This window comes from Nothobranchius furzeri, chromosome 17 (genome assembly GCF_043380555.1).
Source record: "Nothobranchius furzeri strain GRZ-AD chromosome 17, NfurGRZ-RIMD1, whole genome shotgun sequence".
Taxonomy (NCBI): Eukaryota; Metazoa; Chordata; class Actinopteri; order Cyprinodontiformes; family Nothobranchiidae; genus Nothobranchius; species Nothobranchius furzeri.
The window spans coordinates 55,952,071-55,974,317 of NC_091757.1; the positions used below are offsets into that span (position 1 = coordinate 55,952,071).

General features: G+C 40.6%; 4 protein-coding genes and 1 long non-coding RNA gene across 5 annotated transcripts; 3 read left to right on the plus strand and 2 right to left on the minus strand.

The window, feature by feature from the left end:
* Positions 1-1,243: 1,243 nt before the first annotated feature.
* LOC107394271 (C5a anaphylatoxin chemotactic receptor 1) lies at positions 1,244-6,118 on the plus strand. The gene is made up of 2 exons (XM_015973151.3): positions 1,244-4,581; positions 4,663-6,118. The coding sequence occupies exons 1-2, from the start codon at positions 3,719-3,721 to the stop codon at positions 4,721-4,723; spliced, it is 924 nt and encodes a 307-aa protein (XP_015828637.3). The 5' UTR covers positions 1,244-3,718; the 3' UTR covers positions 4,724-6,118.
* Positions 6,119-6,516: 398 nt separating this feature from the next.
* On the plus strand, positions 6,517-7,884 carry LOC129153007 (olfactory receptor 4L1-like). Its single transcript, XM_054731641.2, has one exon. The coding sequence runs from the start codon at positions 6,748-6,750 to the stop codon at positions 7,648-7,650; it is 903 nt and encodes a 300-aa protein (XP_054587616.1). The 5' UTR covers positions 6,517-6,747; the 3' UTR covers positions 7,651-7,884.
* A 2,664-nt stretch (positions 7,885-10,548) lies between these two features.
* On the plus strand, positions 10,549-11,494 carry LOC129153008 (trace amine-associated receptor 2-like). Its single transcript, XM_054731642.2, has one exon. The coding sequence runs from the start codon at positions 10,549-10,551 to the stop codon at positions 11,437-11,439; it is 891 nt and encodes a 296-aa protein (XP_054587617.1). The 3' UTR covers positions 11,440-11,494.
* Positions 11,495-12,853: 1,359 nt separating this feature from the next.
* LOC129153010 (uncharacterized) lies at positions 12,854-14,706 on the minus strand. Its single transcript, XR_008559239.2, has 2 exons — positions 14,394-14,706; positions 12,854-13,304 (listed from the first exon to the last, which is right to left on the minus strand). It is a non-coding gene; the product is annotated as an uncharacterized lncRNA (long non-coding RNA).
* Positions 14,707-16,106: 1,400 nt separating this feature from the next.
* Positions 16,107-21,975, minus strand: il12b2 (interleukin 12B 2). Its single transcript, XM_070546446.1, has 8 exons — positions 21,861-21,975; positions 21,402-21,485; positions 21,057-21,302; positions 20,834-20,936; positions 20,555-20,736; positions 18,013-18,161; positions 17,802-17,912; positions 16,107-16,614 (listed from the first exon to the last, which is right to left on the minus strand). Exons 1-8 carry the CDS (start codon positions 21,973-21,975, stop codon positions 16,486-16,488), a joined length of 1,119 nt encoding a protein of 372 aa, XP_070402547.1. The 3' UTR covers positions 16,107-16,485.
* Between the last annotated feature and the right edge of the window lie 272 nt (positions 21,976-22,247).

A 22,247-nucleotide genomic window follows, 5' to 3' on the forward strand; every position in this document is an offset into this window, starting at 1 on the left:
TTTGTTAAAAATAGAGTCTTCATTCTTCTCTTGGGCTGGAAAGGAAGCAGTTTAGAAGCAAATGCATGACCTTGGGGCAGTTTCATGCAGATTAGTTCTGCTGAGGAGAGGGGGGGGGGTGACTTTTAGGTGGAAAACAGTCATTTCATTCCATTTCAGGGATAAAAGCTCAGATAGATAGCTTGGAGCCTGGTTGTTAAGAGCTCTATAGGTCGGCACTAATACCTTAAACTCTACCGGGAGCCAGTGGAGGGACTGTAAAACTGGAGTGATGTGAGTTCGTCTGCTGCATTTTGGATGGCTTGAAGGCGTGAGAGGGGGGTTTTGCTGAGACCAGTAAAAAGAGTTTTACAGTAGTCTAAGCGTGATGACACAAAGGCATGGATGATTATTTCCAGATCTGCAGTAGAAACCAGTTTACGAACTTTTGAAATGTTTCTCAGGTGAAAGAAACAAGAGCGGGAGATGGTTTTGACGTGTGAGTCTAAACTTAAAGCTGGATCAAAAATAACTCCCAGGTTTCTAATGTTGGACTTGGCTGATGGGCAAAAAGAGGCAATTTCTTGCTCGATTTTTGGCTGAAGTTCCGGGGGTGCAGCGATCAGGGTCTCTGTCTTGTTGGTGTTGAGAACAAGAAAGTTGCTGGACAGCCAGTTACTGATCTGGGTCAGGCAGAGTACAAGGGTGGCCAGCCTGTCCAACTGGTGTGGCATGAAGGACGTATTGACCCTTTGCACCGTCGTCACCTAATCACGTGGGTCCACCATGCTGGACGGCAAAAGATTGTAAACAGCGAGCGACACGATTACTACACAAAGGGAAAAGTAGAGCCTGAAATTGTTTTTGCGATCAAAACAAAATCAAAACTCCTCCATCATTCCTTCATCTAGTTCATGCCCAGTTCAGTTATCAGAAGAAGTAGCGCATCTAGCGGGGCTCATAGAGAGCGGTATGCTAACTAGCTTACCAACGTTAGCTTACGTTCTCTCTGCAGCTGTTCACCGATGTAAACATGTTGCTGACTTTGCCTAAATTCACCCCTCTGGATTTATAACTTTATGTTATAAACAGCGTTTCACTTTACACCAAAGCTGACTGTTAAAAAGTCCGGATCCCTACCAGCTTCTGTTGCTGGTGGTGCTACCGGGTCCAGCTGCTGCTCTCACATCGGAATGAGAAGATCTCTGAACGCCGACGCTCATATTCAATCTTTTTTTATTTTCATTTATTGACATTAAAATAAAAATACAGAACTAAATTGCTGCAAGCCAAAATGAAAAAGGGGACAGAAAGAAGAAAAACTTGTGTTATCTGCCCCTTTTAGCTAAAATAACATGAATACAAATGAAACAATCATGATTCTTAAAGAAACTGAACAATATAGTTCCCGGACTTGTTGGCCGACACAGTCTCAACCCAGGAATTTGACAAAAAGAAAAAACAATTTACACAGAAAGAAGCATTAAGTTATAGATCTATATACATACATATATACACGTATGAATACATACTAGTTTTTTTTCTTTCATCCCCCCAACCCCCTCCCCTCACACATTTGTGTAACGGATCTATATAAGTTAATCATTTCATTTCTTATCTCTTTTTTGAAAGTCAATATTGTTTTTGCATTCTTGATTTCAGTATTTAATTTATTCCACATTTTAACTCCATATATGGACACACAAGGTTCCTCTATGAGTATCCGATGTCTAGGTATGTTAAATAATTCACGTCCTTTTAAAGCATATTTGCTATGTCTTTTTGTAAATCTTTTGATTAATCCTGCAGGTACGTTCCTTTTGTTTGCATTATACATACATTTTAAAACATTGTAGTCCACCAGATCGTAGAATTTTAGTGTTTTTAATTTAATAAATAATGGATTGGACGGATCTCTGTAGTTGCTCCTTGTGATTATTCTTATTGCTTTTTTCTGTCAGATGTAAATGGAATGTGTGTAAGTTTTATATGTTGTTCCCCAGATTTCAATGCAGTAGTTCAGGTACGGTATAATCAGTGAGTTATATAACAAATATAGTGAATTATTATCAAGTAACCCTTTAGCTCTATGTAACAGTGCAACAGTTTTAGATATTTTAGTTTTGACGCTGTTTATATGCAGTTTCCAAGACATTTTTTCATCAATGATGACTCCCAGATACTTGACTTGTTTAACTCTTTTCACATTAATCTCATCTATATTTAATAAAATTTCATCATTTGAATTTGTATTACTAAATATCATAAAACATGATTTATCACTGTTTAATGATAGTTTGTTCCCATCAAACCATAGTTTAATTTTTTTTCATCTCTGTTTGCATCACTTCTATCATCTGCTCAACAGTGTCTCCTGAATAGTAAAAAGTTGTATCATCTGCAAATAAGGTGCATTTTAATATATTGGATGCCTCAACAATGTCATTTATATAAATGATAAATAGATTAGAGCCCAATACCGACCCTTGTGGTACACCACAAGTAATGTTATTTATGTGTGATTTTGTGTTGTTTATTTGAACATACTGCTGCCTATCGGTAAGATAACATTTTAGGGCCATCCCTGTGATGCCATATTTACTAAGTTTTTTAATAAGAATTTAATGATCCGCTGTATCGAATGCTTTTTTTAATCAGTAAAGATACATATAAATTAATAACGTCATTTTAACACACGCAATCATACATCCGAGCTTTAATATTGTTAATAACTGTCTCGCTTTACACTACAGTGGACGGAGTGCAGCCTCCGTGGTGAAATACCCATCCATCAGGATTATCAACCTGCCCCCCTCACAGAGCACTGGCTGGGCTATTTCCATCCCTTTTACATGTTGATGATTTTAAGTCATGGACAACTAAAGAAAACGGTGACTGGTGTTTAGCGCTCCCTTGTTTCCTCCGGTATCTCGGGTTTCTGGTTCCGGCAGAATTGTCTCGGGGAAAATACCGAGGGGAGGGGTGAATGTTTCGTGACCGTGTTTCATTCAGTAACAGCTTGAAGTTGTAATAATTGGTAACATGTTTTAAAAGTCTTTTGTATAAAATCCTTCTCACATAAAGTAATTCCAGCAGTTTTATTCATGACATTTCCTATACCACCCGTCACTTTAAAAAACAAGCTGCTGTGCACGCCCACCCATCCCCCCATACTCAGGCTGCTCTGAGCTGAGAAGATCTGATGTCCAGGAGGGTCTTGGTGTAGAGCTGCTGCTCCTCCTCCACATGAGGGGTGTTTCTGTTCTAATTTCCATGTTTGTGACATCACAAACGGGGACTTTTTGAAAAAAGCTTGTTTAAGGCACATAATTCCCAAAACCAAACCCTCACAGCAAGAGAGACCTACATGGCAGCACAAAATGATGCAGAAGGTGAGTTTTGCACATCTGTCCTTTAATGCAGTCTGCTATCTTAAATCTGTTGTAGTTTTAAAAAGGAGTAACAAAAGAACAACAGGTAAGTTTTAAGTTATGTTCAGTAATCATGGCTCATGCTTGCTTGATATAATAAAGCATAAAAAGACCAAAATGAAAACTCAAGTAAATGAAATCTAATCTTGTGAAGTAAAACCTTGCTGGGTTTCCCCACCTGTTGATTATTTTATGTTCCTGTAAACATCACTTGTTTATGCTGAAACCTTCTCGCCTCTCGGGAGCGTTGACTGGATCCAGAACCTCATAAATAATCAGAGCTCTGAGCTTTCTGGTGGAGCTCCAGGATGCCCCTCAACTCCACCATCTCTCTGTCGGTGGACTTCAGCTCTCCGGGAGACTTCCTCATCTTCATCTTTCACATCCTCTTCGCCACAAGCGCGGAGCTGGTCGCAGGATCGGTGCTCATCGGGATCTCCGCCACCCGAACCCTGCGAGTTCAGAACCGTTTCATCTTCATGCTCAACACCAGCATCAGCGACACTCTGACCGGCGTCTCGGTCTTCTACCTCGGTCTGTTCGATGTCCAAGAGGGCTACCCGTCCAGGAACGGGACGTTCTACATTTTGCCATCCTTCCTTGGTGTTAATGTCTTGACTTTCCTCTTTGCTCAGTTTGATCGGTACTTCGCTGTTTGCCACCCTTTCTTCTACAATCGCTTCATCACGAGGCCTGTCGTCGTTTCCACCTGTGCGTTCTGCTGGGTCTACACCTACGTCATCCTCACCGTGCAGAACATGGTGCCCATCTCGAAGGCAGCGCAGATCAACGCGTTCGGTGTGATGACTCTGCAGATCATAGTTCTCATCAAAATCATCATGACAGTGAAGCTTTACGTCATAGCGCGGAGCCACCTGGTCAGAGAGGCGCCCGGCGGCGCCGACAGGGACAACAAGGAGTCTCTGCGCATCATCGTGTTTGTGGTCATCTGTTTCTTGGCTTTGTGGTGTCCTTCTTTTGTTAATATCATAGTGAAACAGCTGACTGGGAAAGGGTTGAAGTTCAGGAATGAAGCGACCAACTTGTTCGCCACCATGGCGCGCCTGAACGCGTTGGTCACCCCGGCTGTGTACATCTGGGGCAGCCCGGCGCTGCGGAGGGCCGTGTGGAGGGTGGTGTGGAAGAGGGTGTGCCCAAAGCAAAGGCCCAGGTAACGGTCAGGGTGATCAGATAAACCAAGTGTTCCTTTTACGCGTCTGAGGAGATCACTAACACACGTCCTCTTTTACAGGAGCGTCTCTAACTGTGATGGCGTGGCTAAGAGAAAGTTTCCCCACTCGAAAACATCATGAACTTCAAGTTTTCATCCCATTCAGCAATGCTTAAATAATATGAGGTGTGTGTTTTCACACATTTTAATGGCTGAAGGATGAAACAAAACGCGAATGAAATTGGGAAAGTATTAAATGTGTTTGGAGTTTGATCTGAAAAATTCGTCAAAAGGTGTCATAAAGTCATAAATATTCATATCAGTCCTGTTTAAAACATTTCTTTTAAGCACGAATGTCTGTTGTGTCCTTGGCCAATTCAAAATAAGAGTTTTTGGTGTGTTTTTGTATTTTCAGTTGAATTTATTGAAAAGATCCGTTTGTGTTCTGCTTGTTGAGAAAAAAACATCGTTTGAAGATTGAAGTTTACAGCGTTTACTCCTTATTAACTTCCTCACAGCAGGTTTTAAATGATATTTTCTGATTTAAAAGACATTACTGAATCTTTAGCGGGACGGAGTTTTGGTCATGTATGCATTTCTGGGTTTCAATGCGCACACTTTCTTCCGCTTATTCACATATTTGGGAAAAGATGCATAACACAGAGTGTAATTTTAAAACCGTTCATGTGTTTTCAAATGAACTGGAAGTGTGTTAAACCTGAAAGTGGCATCAAAGCCGACAATGCTTCATTTTCCACACCTTGTTGTTTTTTCACCAAGGCGTTTGACAAAGGGTTTGGGTGACTTCTCTTTAAAAGTGGCCAGCTGTTTTAGAGAGAATGGAAACGTCACTGCTGAATTTGATTAATCAGGTAAAATGCATTTCAACAAGAAAGTTAAGAAAATTCGTATACCTTAAAGATCGTGGTTTAATTATCTCTAATTTGCACTTTTATAATTGGTAAGCAGGTCAATTTCACTTCCAGCTTAAATAGATACACAATCCTTCTACGTGAACTCGTTGCATCAGCACTACGTTTGAAAGCTCTGCTGTTGTGTGGATCTAAAGGGCCTCAAACCTAATCCAGATTAAAAATAAAATTAAACCTCCCCAATTGAACAAAACTCGAGGAAGAAACCTCCGAATTCAGCTTCACGGACTTTGGGGTTCAGCACCATGGACAGCTCCCCGTTTTTCCTCAAAAGACTCAGTAAGAAATTAATCAACACATATTTGAAGCACACATTTATTTCAAAAGCCAATTAAAGAAGCACAATCCAACACGAAGGTATCAAAATATAGTCACATCTACAGGAATTTAAATGTTTACAATTAAATTCATTTATTTTTTCAACTTTAGGTTGGCGCTTTAGCATTAATCTCAGTGATTGCTGAGTTAGAATCTTGACCAGTTTTATATTTGACATCACTCTGCAGCCCTCTGCTGGCCAGATGCTGCACTTAACAGTTTTGTGGAGCAGGAAGGTGCTCTTCAGGGGAGCTCTTAACCACATTTACGACTGTTAGCTGTTGTACTAGCAGTTAGCAGTTTCAGTTAACCGATAATCAATAAAAAGCACAAGAATAACAAAAAGAAGTTTGCTTTTTTGCTGGCACCATGGCGGAGCCTGGAAGTATGATGTCTTTGGAGGTGAAGCAAAGTGCTAAAACCAGAGTGAACATCGGCATGGCCTACTAGTTTGAGGAAGCAGCTACAAAAATCACAGACCGACGATGACCTGGCTTTGTTGCTACTGGACTTTTAAGTAATAATATTTTTGTGTTGGAGCAGCTGGACAATCTTATTTTTGTTTTCTACTCTGCACTAAACTTGCATTTAACAGATTTTTTTTTTCATTTCAGCAACATCATTTAAAACGTTGCAAATCTGGATCATGGAAATAACACAATCACTTCCAATGTCAAGCCTTTTTTATTTATGAAAAAATGAACGCATTTCTTCAAGATTGCATAAAAATGTCATTGAACGTGCAATGAACAAATCTGAAAAACAAATGAGCTGCCTCTTAACAACGTTTTGCACATATTGAAGAGTCCCCTCCCACGTGGGCCCACCTTCTAATCCTGAACGAAGCGGAAGAAAAGCCTTTAAAACGCCGATCCTGTGTTATTCAGACACGCTTCACGCTTCACACGCACCCACCATGGCCGCCACCAACATGTCCCTCGTTCCTCTGTGCGTTGACTTCAGCTCTCCAGAAGATTACTTCTTGTTTATTTTCCACGTCCTGGCCGGGCTTGGCACCGTGCTCCTGGCCGGCTCCGTGGTTTGCGGCATCAGCCACACGCGCGCGCTCCGCAGACAGCACCGCTTCATATTCATGCTGAACACCAGCATCTCGGACACGTGCACGGGCTGCGGCAGTTTCTACCAGTTCCTCTTTGACGTGAGGGAGGATTTCCCGTCTAAAAACGGCACTTATTACATCATACCCTCTTTTCTCGGAGTTAACATCATGACGTTTCTGTTTGCGCAGTTTGACCGATATTTTGCCATTTGCCACCCATTCTTTTACGCTCGTTTCATCTCCACTAAGGTGGTTGTTTGCGTGAACGTCTACAGCTGGCTGCACGTGTTCAGCCAGCTGTTCATCCAGCACATGGTGCCTCTGTCCAAAGCCGTGGACATCGCTGTTTTCAGCAGAATCAGCCTGTCTTTCATCATTTTTATTAAAATGTCCATGACGGTGAAGCTGCTGGTCGTGGCGCGGTACCAGCTGATGCGGGAGCCGCCGGGCCCCGAGAGGGACAGCAAGAGAGAGTCCCTGCTGATCATCATAGTGGTGGTCGTGGCTTTCTTGTTCTTCTGGGGCCCGAACATCGTCTACATCATCGTGTCTTCTCTGACAGGAAAACAGATGCGTGTAAAGAACGACGCGTCTGATTTGACTAAAATCTTGTCTCGGATGAACGCGCTGTGCACCCCAACCCTGTACCTGTGGGCGAGCCCTTCCCTCAGAGCATCCGTGTGGAAAACCGTGTGGAGCAAAATCTGCTGCTGCAGAACAAACAGAGGGTTGGTTTGGGGAGAACAGACGAAAAACTAAAGCTGCCATGAGGTTTAGATGACTGAAAGCCCTAATAGTGCTCTTTCTTTAGGTCTACTAAGGTCGACAGTTCACACTGAGGTTCCCACAGGTTTGTATTTTCTCATTTGAAATGTCTCTTTTCTCTCAAAACTCACAAAAGCTCTCTCTCCTGAATAAAAAGGTTTTTTATGGATTCAATTAAAAACTTCTGGAAAAATATTTTATTCCTATACAATTAGGCCTATAGATACAATAAAGCTCCCCAAATAGTTCATAGATGTGTTATTAATTCATTCTTAACGCTTCACAAATACTTAATAAGTGTTTATTCATAATAAAAAGAGAGAACAGCTTCAGTGCACTATTTTAAAACGCGTCAATGGTCTCTTTCTTGCCCTTAATTAATGCATCATAAACATGAAGTAATATGATTAAAGCGTTACAAGTTAATTAACCCTTTGATGCATAATGGTCACTACAGTGGACAGGAACTCAAAATAGTTATTTATTTGTTTTTGCTATTAAGCACAGCTGTTGAAGACTTTATTGCATTTGAGCCCCTCCATTTGGACTTCAATAAGCCAAGCCAACATATTTCATGCTCAGAATGCACGCTGTCCACTGAGGTGGACGTGTAATAAATTATTTGTAAATTATAAAATTTTACAAAAAATATTTGTTGAAATTTGTTTCATTCAAATCTAAAGATGAATGAAAAAATTGTTAAAAAAATCTTGGTTGAAGATTTCATAATTCATGCATCAAAGGGTTAATAACATGTAGTTATATTATTAATTTAATTCTAACAAGTAATTAATATTAAATAAAGTTTATTAAGCATTAATTAAGGACAACAAAAGAAAAAAATGCACCTGTTTCTTGCAAAATGGTGAGCCGAATCTGTTCTCCTTTTCTCACTTTTAATTAATGCATAATAAACACTTGATTTCTAAAGGATTAAAAGATAATGAATAAAATTACAGCTTTTACTATGGGGAGACGTATTGTAAAGTGGTACCAAATGGTTAAAAATATTCATTTATAGTTCATGTTTCACTTTGTTTTTGCCTTTTTTTCTGCAGGACTGGATTATCGATGGAGTGAATTAATAAAATTAACTACCTGCATCTTTACTGATTCATCACAAGGACAGAGCTGAAAAAGGGCGCAGTATATGAACTGTGAGACTTTCATATCTCCTTCTAAGACTGAAACTCAGCAACTTCTGTAGTATTTTAGCGAATGCCAATTGTGAAATAACAAATTAAAACAGACATATATTTGAAAATAATCTCTGTTGTCATTGTAAGCCTCTAGTGGGTCATTCTTTTGTGACTGCTATCAGAGAAGTTTATTTGTTCTTATCAGTGCATTTTTCTGACCTCACAGTTTCTTATTAAAATTCCTTTTTTCTTTCTCAGAGTTAATTCCTATCTGAAGGCCCAGAGAGAAAGAAGATCCTTTCAGGACTTTGTTCATTTATTCTAACCTTTTCCAGCTTTTTTTAAACGTTTGGATGAAAATGATATAACAGAATAAAAACATGAGAGAAGTAGTTTTGTTTTTGAAAGTTTGCATTATTCTATTATAATACATGCAATATGTCATCAAGTTGTTAGTCATACATAATTTTAGCATTTAATCAAATATTAATGCTCCAATAATGTCAAACGTTTTCAAACCTGGACACAACAGCACAAGGGACTAATGAACAATTGGCATTATAAGCAAATCTGCAAAAAAATCCTCATTATCAATTTGTTTTTAAACTTAGTAGTAATTTTTATGATTTACTTGCTAAAACTATTTTTTAATAATAAAAAATATGACAAAAACTTCATCTGAGTATTTTATGGAGGCAGTAGAGACCCACATGGCAACACAAAAGGATGCAAAAGGTGAGTTTTACACATTAGCTCCTTTTAACAATGAAACTGGCAGCATCTACACCTTTCTTCTCTCCACATCTCAAGTGTGAAATATAGTTTCAGAGGCCTACAGGGAATGCAGGTGAATAAATTGTGGCATGAAGCAATTTTCTTATCAAAATTCCTTATTTAAGATTTATCAAAGTTCAGGATGGCATCAATGTTCAGCACCATGGACAGCATCATATTCCACAGAGTAAAGGACTCCGCAATTCACTTATGGCACTTTTTCTAAGAAGTTTGTTACCTACCTATGACATTGACATGACATTCTGAAATGTACTTAAGGCTGTCTTTTACAAAATAAATATTTCAGAGTTCAAGATTCAACTGTGGGTTTTTATTTTTTAGTATTTTTCAAATTTAAAATTTTAATTCAACTGGAGTAAGAATTGTATGAATATTCAACAAAAATATGTGTGTTTGGTGAATTTAGGAAAACATTAAATTGAAAGAATAATTTTATGTATGTTCAACAAGAATTTCTGCATTTAGTGAATGCAGAAATGCGTGGCATTCAAACCAGAATTTCTTTGTTAGCCTTCAGCCATTACCCTAATTGGGTCAATGAGAAAATCCAATTTGGCAGAACTCCTTTCATAACTTAAAAATCCAAGTTAAATCAACAACAGTGGGCAAAAGTTGAGAATACTCAAAAATCTCTTGCATCATGTTGCCTTGAAATTTTAAGTTTTCTCGACTTTTTTTTAACAGTGCTTTGATTGACATTTGGCAGCTCGTTCTTTCTCTGTGGTTTTCTTTTTTGTGACACCTTGTGATCAAATTGTAAAGATTTTTAAAAACTACACAAGTTACAATAGCATATCAAATCTTCTTAAATCAGCACTTTCCAAACTTTAGTAGCTCGAGGACGAAGCATCAAATTACAACAAAGCTCTTTCCTGACACAAACAAGCTGAAAAGAGCGCCTCTCTAGTGACCTCCAAGCACGTATAAAACAACAAATCCTCCTTTGGTGTTATTAGAGATGTTCCCGTCCAACGTGACCACCTGTGGAGCTGCAGGAGTGCCTCTCTCTGTGGACTTCTGCAGCCCCGAGGACTATTTCATCTTTATCTTCCAGATTCTATTTGCCACCGCCACGGTTCTGGTAGCTGGGACAGTAGTGATCAGCATCTCGGCCACCAGAGCGCTCCGCATTCAGAACAGGTTTATTTTCATGCTGAACACGAGCATCTGTGACACAATGATTGGCTTTTCAGTGTATTATCTGGGTCTGTTTGACGTTCAGGAGGCATATCCGTCCAGAAACGGAACCTACTATGTGCTGCTGGACCTTTTAGGGGTCAACATCTTGACCTTTTTGTTTGCTCAGCTTGACAGGTACGTTGCGGTGTGCTACCCGTTCATCTACAGCCGTTTCATAACAAGACCCTTGGTGATTGGCATCAACGTCTTCTGTTGGGTTCACGTTTATTCTCATGTGATCGCCAGATGTCTGTTACCGATCTCTAAATCCAAGCAGCTGTACGCAATCGGCATCATCCTCTTTCAGCTTATCGTACTCACAAAGGTAGTGATGACTATCAAGCTGTATGTGATTGCAAGGAATCAGCTTGAGAGGGACCCTCCTGGTCCCGAGAGAGAAAACAAGAAAGAATCTCTGAAAATAATCATCTTTGTTGTCGTAAGCTTCCTGGTGCTGTGGGGTCCTTCTTTTGTGAATATCGTTGCCAGATTTGCAGGAGGAGGGCTGGTTTTTAGAAATGAGGCCACTAACATCTTTGCTATCTTGGCCCGTTTTAACGCTGTGTGCACCCCGTCTGTGTACATCTGGGGGAGTCCGGCTCTGAGGGCGGCCTCGATGAGGACGGTGTGGGGGAAGGTGTGTCCCACTCGCAGGTGCAAGAGGAGGTGAGGAAAGCGGGGGGAAAAAAGGCTTTACAGAACATTTTTTATCATTAATACCTTCTTCTGACCTGATTGGTGCTTCTTGTTTTCCCTCAGAGTTGGTTCCCGTCCGAAGACGCTGAGATTAAGAGGATCTTCTTAGGACTTAGTTATTAAAAATTAAAACACACCACTATGAAGGTTCCAACGAGGGATTTTGGATTTTAAAAATCACAAAATAAATTTACCACTAAGATTTGTCTTGATGTTTCACATTTATTTCTTTTTTTATTGTTTTGTGTGTGTGTGTGTGTGTGTGTGTGTGTGTGTGTGTGTGTGTGTGTGTGTGTGTGTGTGTGTGTGTGTATGTGTGTGTGCGTGTGTGTGTGTGTGCGCGTGTGTGTGTTATCTGAGTTGCTGATGATGACAAATGAACTGTTGTAACTATGTGATGTATAAATTAAACTTTAACTACTTTGTAAAGAGAAATTAAGACAAAAATACAAATAATAGCAACAGAATCTAGATTGTTGTTGACATATTTCAGAAGACAACATTTTGTAAATCTGTATGAATTTCCTTTGCTTAATCGTCACAAAATTACAGGACAAGTATACAAAATTCAAACTTGGTGACGCGTGTTTGTTTTAAATGTAAAAACTTTCTGATCATGCTGATGCTGACTGACTCATGAAACCAATTAACATCGAATGTTTGTACATTTTTGGCATCTCGGCAGAACGAGCAGACTTTATTACTTTTTTTCATGTAGCCGTACAAAAATGAATGATTTAATAAATGAAACTTCTGTTCTCATAAGTGCCCACGTTGCAGGGCTGTGACTGCAAATGACTTAAATGGACAATTAGAATTATGTTAGCGCCTATTGGTATATATTTGACTTTTGAGGGGTGAGACCAAAAGCCCGATGGTCCAATAGTTGATTTTGGTCTCAAATATGTTATTGGGGGAGGTTTAAAGAAAAATGTGGAAGAATCACAAGCCTACTGCGTGAGCCTTTAAGAGCAACTGCAGCCCATATTTTCCATGTTAGTTTTAATTTCCATTTTATTTTGTCTTTAGTTTGTTTTCCAGCTTGAATTTCCAGTTTCCAACAGCCTGTGTGTTTCAATAACTCAGCTCCTCAAATCATGCACACCTCAAAGCACAATACTCAGCCAGGCCAGCAGGTGGCAGTAACACAACATTGAAATTGAATTAGAAATCCTGTTTTAAACATTATGTTCATATTTTATATGATTATAATTTATAATCATATAAAATTAAAACAAACACACATTACAGCAACAGGATGATTTCAGCTCTATAAGCCAACCGTGTGTGCGTGAGGAAGTGGTAGAGAAGGAAAAAAGATTCAGAACATGCTAGCATGCTAGCCAGTTGTTTTGTGTAGAGGGTGCTATCCACAGACATCAAATCAAAACAAATCAAAGACACTTTATTAATCCCAGAGGGAAATTAGTTTCAGTACACACAATTCAGAGATCAGACATACATGGACAAGACACATGACAAGAATTGGTGACTGTGGTCATTCGCAACCCTGAGTCGCGCTACCTTAATAGAGATCAGAGGGTTACATGAGGATTGGTTCAGGTGGAGGGAAAAAAAGGCACTTCAGAGTTGCCGTCCACCAGGAGGGCAGCTTTGCTCTGCAAAAAAACACCTCAGACAGATATGCAACAGACTTCAGACAACACAACATAAGTGTCCACTAGGTGGGGTGGTGGATTGGGACTATCCCCACTTCAGTTCCTGCAGCCACGATAAGCAGCGCATGTCACCTCAGTGTGGATAGGGGGAGGAGCATTGAGGTTGGAGGGTTGCAGTGACCCTGAACGCTTCAGCGGCCTTCCCGCAGTCCTGCCCAGGCTGGGAAAGTAGACAGCATAGCATAGCATGGTTTATTTATATAGCACATTTAAAACGCAGCATGGGAGCTGCCCAAAGTGCTGCACAGGCTAAAACAAAACACAACCATTCGAAAGAACTAAAAGAGAGGACAAAAATCCCAATCAAAAGCAGATAAAACATGATGAATACTAAGAATACATTAAAACAATGATACAATAAAACAGTAAAACGAGTCACTGTCTAAAAGCCAAAGCGTAAAAGTGGGTCTTTAAACGAGATTTAAAAACCAGAGTTGAGTTGCCATAGACAGTAGACACCCAGTGGACTGGCGCTGCCTATTGGAGTTGCCTTAGTGGCCGGCTGTCATTTTAGATGGGTCTCTATTCACCCCCGGTGCATTCATTTCTACTGAGGGAGATGTTTACCCAATTAAAAAACACAATTTATGTCATGTTCTGTGTCCCTTTGTTCCCCAGCCCCTCCAGTTCCCACTCCAGGTTCTCCTTTTGTGTTTCATAGCGCCCTCATGTGTCCTTTGTCTGTGTCTCATTTATGTGTCTCCTGTCTTCCTTTAGTCTTCTCCAGTCACCCCTCTGCAGCCAGTCATCCTCTGCAGTGTTTATAGTGTAGCGTTATGGATTTATGCTCTTTTATGAAAGAGAAACCATGCTACGTATTAATTCGGAATATTAATTTTAATAAATCAATAACCAAATTTTATATTGTTCAGAAGACTCAAAGGTTGTTTTCATCCATAAACTGCCGATAATATCTGAGTGTCTGTGTTTCAGTTCAATGAGGAAACCAGTTTGAAGGATTAAAAGTTTAATTCTTCAAATTAAACTAATGATTTTGAAAATTGACAAACAGGAAATAACAATCACGTTGGCAACTTTGTGGGACAATCTTTTAACAGTTTATATGCTGTTCTTGCTCAAATAGACCTTCTGGTGAATTTATGAAGATTGAGAATGTTGTGACATGAATGCGTGTGTGAGTCTGATTTTGCTTCAGGAAGAAACAGGTGTCTGAGTGAAGTGATGGTTTGGATAAACTTAGGTCTTATCAGAGAACTGCATCAAACGCTAAAACCGTGCTCTGTCTCACCGAACTCTTGTGGACCCTCTTTCGGATCCGGGCCGTGGAGGATGTTGTGGTTCATCCAGATGACACCGGCGGCTGACAGGAGACGTAGGTGTCGAACGGAACCGGTCCAGAGTTGCCCTCGGTACACGTGGATGGTAGAGCGTTTTATCGATGCGCTTTCTTAAGTTAATTCACTCAGAAATCAAAAGACTCGGTAATGAGTCTTCGTTAGAAGTCGTGATTCAGCTATTCTGCCTGGCTTGGCAGAAACAGCGTGAAAGGGGGGAAGAACGAGCCAACAGGCTCTGCCCCCCCCTTTGGTTTTCAGGTCTGTTCTCTTTCGTTGTCCAACACGAACTGAACTAAAAGACTGAAAACTTACCAAAAACCTCTCTTCTCAAAGCAAAACATGTGCGTCATCAAATGTGTCTGGAGTTTACTGTGGGAAGGTGTGTGTGGGTGTGTGTGAATGTTTGTGTGCTTGAGTGTGAAGGTCAGTACCAAACATTCTCAACACTATCTAATTATGGATTCATTAAGCCATTATAATTACCCCAAAGCATAAGAACCATTCATTTGATTAAACACATTTATAATGAGCAAAATGATAATGGTTATTCTAACATTAAAATCAAGAAAAAGAAGTTTAAACTTTATGTTTTGACTTGGTCTGGGCACAACTCATGTAAACACATCTTCTGGTAGACCGCAGGTGGCTGATGTTATGGTTTCCTCCCAGACTCGCTGGCGTTCAGGTCTTAATCTGTGGGTGAAAGTTCTCAGCGACCCAGCTATGACCCAGCTGCGTCCAACACCACCATTGTGACAGAAAACTCATATTTCCTCACGTTACAATAGTTTCAGCTTTTCATGTTATTAGTCTCTTTTATATGTTTTGTCCCACCGGTCTTTGTAGTTCTCTTTCCCTTTAGAATTTTAGTTAGATGGTTGCTTTTCTGTTTTTAGGTTCACTCTTAGGTCATGTTAGTTTCTTCCCTGAGTAGTCATTGCTTTCACCTGGTCCCCCCCCCCCCCCCCCCCACACACACACACACACACACCCCACACACCTGCAGCTCATCTGCCTCCCATTATGCCCCAGTGTATTTAAGCCCTGTCTTGTCTCTGTGTCTGGTCGGTTCATTGTGTTTGTCAGCGTTGCTTGTGCTCTGTGTGAGCTTTTGTTCTCCTGATACTCAGGACTCTGGTTGTTGGCTTCCTGCCTTTTTGGATTATTTTTTGCTCTCCTAAATAAAAGGCTTTTTATTTTTAAACACTCCTGCCTCGTGTCATCTGGGATATCTGCATCTTGGGTCCTAACAACCTCCTCCTTGCTCTCAACGTGACAATTTATCAATCTTTTTCACAAAATCAGACACAATATGATAATTAAAATATAAATATAACTAAACTAAATGAATAAAAATACATTTAAATATAAAATCCCATCAGGCAGGCTAGAAAAGTCACTAGTAATCCCACATGATCTGTTTCCAATTGTACGCCAGTTGTTGTAACTGTTGGCTGCACAAAAACGGGCATGGTTGCTCACTCAGCATTGTCTTTGGAGAGTGAGGAGACCCATCCAACATGGTGGCAACACTGTTACGCTCTCCAGCAGCCACTGGGGGCATCTAGTATTCATGTTCATGGTGCTGTCGGCCAGCCCCTGAGGCATTCAATTCATGGATTGGCTCAAATATTCCCAGTTCTCCCAGGCAACCAAATGTGATTGGCTGTTTAGCTACAGTTCAGGGACACTTTCCCAGCGCCCCAGGAGAGAAACTATTAGTCTGGTAGAGGACAGCTGTTAAAAATGGCCTGAAATCAGATTGTATGTAGGCACACACAATTGAACAATTCTGACACATTTATAGTAAATATATGAATGCATATTGTAGTTTTTATTTACTTTACTTTTTTTTAAGTCAGTGAGGGCGGCGCCTCAGCGCCCTATATGGACGAGCTGCCGCTGCAGGGATACCTTCAGTTTTTCTTATAAAAATTAAACATCTTTCAGTGTTTACAGTGATAAAGCAGGGCTGTGTTTATTAATTCAAATATTTTCCAGGTTCCTCGTCCTTTTGTAGAATGTCTTCATCTTCATCAGTAATCAATTATTTCTAGTCCTTTGTATCTTCTTTCTGTTCTTGCAGCAGTCCTTGGACTTGGGCGGCAGATTATTACAGCAAGGCTGTTTCCTCTTTTTCAATCTGCACGGGTTCCTTTTTCCATTTCTCACCTGCAACAAGCCAATTAATAACATATTAGGGTTTGAGATTATGAAATCGTAGAATTTTGAGAAACTCTGACTCTCTTGATGTTTGTCGTCGTAAGTTGTGGTTTGGGTTAAAACTGACTCACGAACCCGTGAGACTCGGGGGGATGTGTGTTCTGCAGAATTATGTTTCGGCACAAACCTCAGTCAAACAGAACTCTTGTTTAGTCGCTTTAAAACCAAACAACGCTAACGTCTGTGGAATCTTTAGCTAAATATGTACCCGATAACAGTCTTTTACATGTTATTGTGAAAAATGTCACCAGCTTATAGGAAGGATTTCATTAGAGTTTTTATGGCAAACCACTAAAAATAAATTAATAATATACTTAGAGGAATTTTTATAAAACGCATGTTTATCATTTAAACCTCAGAAAACTCGTGACTAGTAACTTCATTGAAACAAATTAATTCTGATTTTCAAACAGATCTATTGTGGACGTGATAGACTTTATTACATTTTTTCTTTGTCAGAAGCCGTAATATTTTGACCAAAAGAACATTTAAATAATATTTGAAACCTCCCTGAAAGATCAATAAGTTCAAAGAGAACAATTTTGTTTTTCACACGACACAAGCGACACACAGCTCAAGAAGGAACACGTATAAGGAAGGAAACAGAAAGCTCTTTTAATAGTCAGTGGTTTTTGTGAAACCAGTGTGCTGGCATGCGAGCACACACACACACACGTATAAAGCACGGACACTCTGAAGGTCAAACTGAAACAAACTCCTACAGGTCAAATGTGAGTCTGATTCATGTGAAATAAGTCGATACTAGCGTATAAATGTCTTTAAGCAAAATGGAATTTCCCACTTAGATGTATTTTTTGCTGCAGAGACAAAAGTTGTCATCGTTTGGGTCTGAGATACTGCTTAAATCTTCTGACCCCTCTTTAGGGATTTTCAGGGTCTAATAAGGTATAAATAAATATATAAGGTGACAAATTACAAGTTTTATACGCTAACAGGTCGAGTAAATAAATAATTAAATAAATAAATAAATAAGTGTTTTACTGATCCGTTGTAAAGAAATCTAAAAGGGAACAGTTCTTTTAAATATGTGCCTTATATACGTTCGGCATTAAGAAACCACGCTGAGAAAGTGGGGAAGCTGACAGCAGTGAGCTCTGATTGGTTCAGTGGGTTACATTTTTCCATGGAGTCCACTGACTCCAGGCCGACAGGACCAGTGGGTCTCTGGAGCGAACCCTCAGCCTGCTGATGCTCTTCGGTATCAGGGTGGATGAAGAGCGTTCGGTCTGAAGTCAAAGAGAGAGAGAGAATCACGGCGTCACAAATCAAGCAACAAAACATAAAATACTAATAAAAAAACGTTTGGGTCAGTGAAAGGCTGCGTACCCTGCCATCATCTCTGAACATGTACTCGATCTCGTGCTCCAGGCTGAAGAAGGTGTGAGGAGTCGACCAGCTGGATGGTGGGTCAACGGTCACATTTAAGTGCTGATCCACCTCCTCACACCTGATGATTTGCGGACTGTCAGGTATCACTGGGCACAGAAGAAGAAACAAGGGACACATTTAAGTTTCATCCTTCACGAATAATCAGTGTTGAGTCGTCCATAGGAGGCGCTAGGGTGCCACCCTCCCTGACGTTAAGGATGAAAAAATAAATATAAACTAAAAATATCTGACTATATTTAAATATAATTACTATAAATGTGTCAAGCTTGGTTTATGCTTGACGCGTCCGCGAGGTCCGCGCGGCTAAATTACATCATTTTAACAACCACGCCCCTCCGCCGCGCCTCCGCATGGCCCAAACTTTCAGCACCACCCTCCTAGGAAATTTTCTAACCACGCGGACGGTCGAACGTGGAAAAACATGGCGGACTGGCAAGAACTAGCATGGCAGAGGTTCGTAAATACAGACATTTGTATGATTCAGCTCTCAGAGATCACCGTGATCAACATGTTGTTAATAATTCTTGGAGAGAAATAGCTCGCAGTGTCGGAAAAGACGAGGACGCTGTTAAAAATGCTGGAATGCCATGTTGTAAACAGTAATTTCTACTTCTGCTATGGTGTAGTGTTGGATGCATGCCGTAGAGCTCCATGCTACCCCCTACAGTTTGGGAGAATATTGGCTCACCGCAGAGACGAGCCGCATGATCCATAAACGCTGCGAGTTGTGAAGCGCGTTCCATCCGCGAGCCGCATCACCAAGCGGAAAGTAAATGCGTCAAGCATAAACCAAGCTTAAGTCTTAATTGTGTGTACCAACATGCAACTGGAATTGTTTACTCATAATTTTCACCAGCTCTCATGTTAAACTGTGAATTTCCTCCAACACACTCACCAATATCACTCCTGGGGCGCAGGAAGGAGCACCCCCTGAACAGCAGCTATACAACAAATCACACTTGGTTGCTAGGGAGAACTAGAGAAATTTAGGCCAATCAGTATCACTGAATTTGGGGTGAAGGTCAATAGTGTGCCTGCTACAGGAAATAGCTAGCTAGCATTCTAGAAGAATCTCATTTTCCCCTTTCTCCCTTAGTCCCTCATTCACACACACACTCACAGTTGGTTCATATTGGTAGCGCTGACATTCTACAGCTGTTGCAGTAAGGTGTGTTTATTTGTTCTAATTTAATGCGATAATAGGGAGCCTAAGTAGAACCAAAGAAATTAATGCAAGTCAATGGGGCTAAAAACGCTAATTTCGAATCCTGCTGGTTATGTACCAAGTTTTTCCAGAAATGTTGTCTGTGAATTTTAAAGATGCATTGTGATACCAAGAAAGTGCCTTTTTTCAAACAGGGGAAATGTTATTTTAAGTTTGGTGTGAAAATGAGTCCGGGACAGCAAACGCACAAGTGACGTCAACCATTCAACAAGATTGTTCACCTATAAAGTTTAAAAAAAGGTATCTAATACGATTTATTTGTTGTGTTACTGCCACCTACTGGTGGGGGTGAGTATTGCACGCTGACTTGTGCATGCACAAAGCAGAAGATCCACTGAGACGGACTGAAAACTGAGGCTGGGATACACTAATGGTAAATGGTAAATGGCCTGTATTTGATATAGCGCCGTCTAGAGTCCTGGAACCCCTCAAGGCGCTTTACAACACAATCAGTCATTCACCCATTCACACACACATTCACACACTGGTGGGGATGAGCTACAACTTAGCCACAGCTGCCTCGGGGCGCACTGACAGAGGCGAGGCTGCCGAGCACTGGCGCCACCGGTCCCTCCGACCACCACCAGCAGGCAGCGTGGTATGAGATCCTTCTAGAATGCTAGCTAGCTATTTCCTGTAGCAGGCGCACTATTGGCTTTCACCCCAAATTCAGTGATACTGATTGGCCAAAATTTCTCTAGTTCTCCCTAGCAACCAAATGTGATTTGTTGTATAGCTGCTGTTCAGGGGTGCTTCTTCCTGCGCCCCAGGAGTGATATTGGTGAGTGTGTTGGAGGAAATTCACAGTTTAACATGAGAGCTGGTGAAAATGATGAGTAAATAATTCCAGTTGCATGTAGGTACACACAATTAAGACTGACACATTTATAGTAATTATATTTAAAAATAGTCAGATATTTTTAGTTCTAATATCAAAATAAGGACAAAAATATAAATTGTAGAATACAGTTGCTCTTTAAAGTGTATACAGGTGTTTATGTTTATATCAGTATTGTTAGGATCTAATTTATATGCTAGTTTAACAATTTATCTGTAAAACTGCTTATTTGGAGAAGGAGTAAACATAATTTTTTTGGAATTGTTTTCCAGCTCTTCATTGGAAAGCGTGTAATGGACTAAGAAGGGGAAATCTTTTCACACGCAGGTCCACTAAGAACATCTTTCCCCAGCCAACACTAACGTTACTGTTGGTCATTTAAGCACAGGAGTTTCTCTAGAGATTGTCCTTCTCACCGATGTCTCTGAGAAATAACAGCTTGGTTCTCTTGAGGAAGTGGAAGTTTTCGATGGCTTCAACGGTGACTTCGAGCTCGGTGCTTTCCTCAGCGTAAGGGGAGCGCGAGTGGGTCAGAACAAACTGGTTCTGCTGCTGGTCGCTGCTGCTCACCCACTTACACGATTTCTGACCATTAGTGCTACAAAAGCAAAGCCACAAAACACACACTCAGTGAAAAAGTTTACTTATTTCTGTCAGTTAACCATTATTTGTCATTTTAGAGCTCCTCTCTTTACCATTCGTGGCCAAGTCCGAGGCGCACAGCTGTGTATTTGCCGCCGGTCCACATGCAGCTGAAGCTACAGTCGTAGGACTTTGCACGACATCTGAGGAAGGAATCTGAAATGAAACACAATGCAAGTGAACATAAATGCAGCAAAAATCAAATCTTTAAATGATTTTTTAACATTTAAAATTGTCTTTGGTTATATTTACAGTGTTTCTTCTTTTTTGTCTCACCTATCTCATCTTCCTCGTCAGCCTCCATCAACAGAAAGGTTGATGATAACTTCTCCGTTCCTTTCCAGCAGCTGTACTCCCCCAACATGGGTGCGTGTACTTCAGACAAGATCAGATTCTGTCCATCCTGTAAAGCATAGTACTCATCTACAACTTCCCCATGCAGCTTCCACGTCACGGGCCCACTGGTCATTCTGTTGCAGGTCAGTGCGACTGGACTTGCAGAATTTCTTTTTGCAACCACAACTGCCCAGAAAATCCAGCAGAGCAGATGTGTTCGCAAAAACAAAAACAGGTTAGTTTTGGTCCATTTGCAGCAGATGAAGGAGGAGGCAAACAACTCACAGTGTTTTGGAAAGTCTCTGAGTCCACGTGATCCAGTCAGGCTGAGCAAGAGAAGCCCAGTTATCAACGATGATGGAGCCATCTCTGAACAGTAAGACAATCACAAGAGAATGATTCAAAATGAGTCTTTAACTGCTCAAAAAGGCACATTTTACAGGCTAAATCCAGTTATTTGTACACAAATATTCCAGTTTGTCTGAAAGCTTTCAGTTAAAAGCAGATGTCGGTGAAACAAAATGAAAACAGAAGCAAATTTAAAATGTTTGCAAGGCTAAAATCAAAACAGTCAAATCATGTACCAAATACTTTATGTTACTGTTCAGCTCAGTTGTTTCCCACCGTTTAGAAGAAGTTAGTTTGAAGTGCAGCTGACCAGATCAGAAGTTCAGGGCGTCCCTGCTGATGTGCGCTCCAACTTCCCTCCGTTTGGTCTTTTTAAACTGTGACTGACATCAACACCCCTGGCCACCTCCCGTAACACCTTCAGGAGGTGTGAATGAAACTGACCCGAGCAGAGCACCGGTGTGAGGTCACACGTTGCAACGGAAAGATTTTCCTCCGTCCTGCTTTGCATGTCAGAGTTTGGTAACCAGAGTATGGAATGACAGAGAGAGATGTAGATAAGAACTGTGAGGCGGGGGGTTGCCACCGCTCCTTGTGACGCAACATGTCAGACAAACTATGTTTGTTTAAAAAACACACACACACATATATGCACACACACACACACACACACACATACCCATCTAACTGTATTTCATAGGAGATTCTCCCGTTGGAATTCCCAGTTTCCTGGATTATAGGTCACAGGTGCACTGTAAAAAAGTTCAAGTGTATTTTTATGTC

Coding starts and splice junctions, on each gene's coding strand:
- LOC107394271 (XM_015973151.3), top strand. CDS start 3,719: ATGCCCCTCAACTCCACCATCTCTCTGTCGGTGGACTTCAGCTCTCCG. Junction 4,582..4,662: donor TGCCCAAAGCAAAGGCCCAG/GTAACGGTCAGG, acceptor CCTCTTTTACAG/GAGCGTCTCTAACTGTGATG.
- LOC129153007 (XM_054731641.2), top strand. CDS start 6,748: ATGGCCGCCACCAACATGTCCCTCGTTCCTCTGTGCGTTGACTTCAGC.
- LOC129153008 (XM_054731642.2), top strand. CDS start 10,549: ATGTTCCCGTCCAACGTGACCACCTGTGGAGCTGCAGGAGTGCCTCTC.
- il12b2 (XM_070546446.1), bottom strand. CDS start 21,975: ATGCAAAGCAGGACGGAGGAAAATCTTTCCGTTGCAACGTGTGACCTC. Junction 20,737..20,833: donor CTCGGACTTGGCCACGAATG/GTAAAGAGAGGA, acceptor TTGCTTTTGTAG/CACTAATGGTCAGAAATCGT. Junction 16,615..17,801: donor AGTGGACTCCATGGAAAAAT/GTAACCCACTGA, acceptor GGCTTGTTGCAG/GTGAGAAATGGAAAAAGGAA.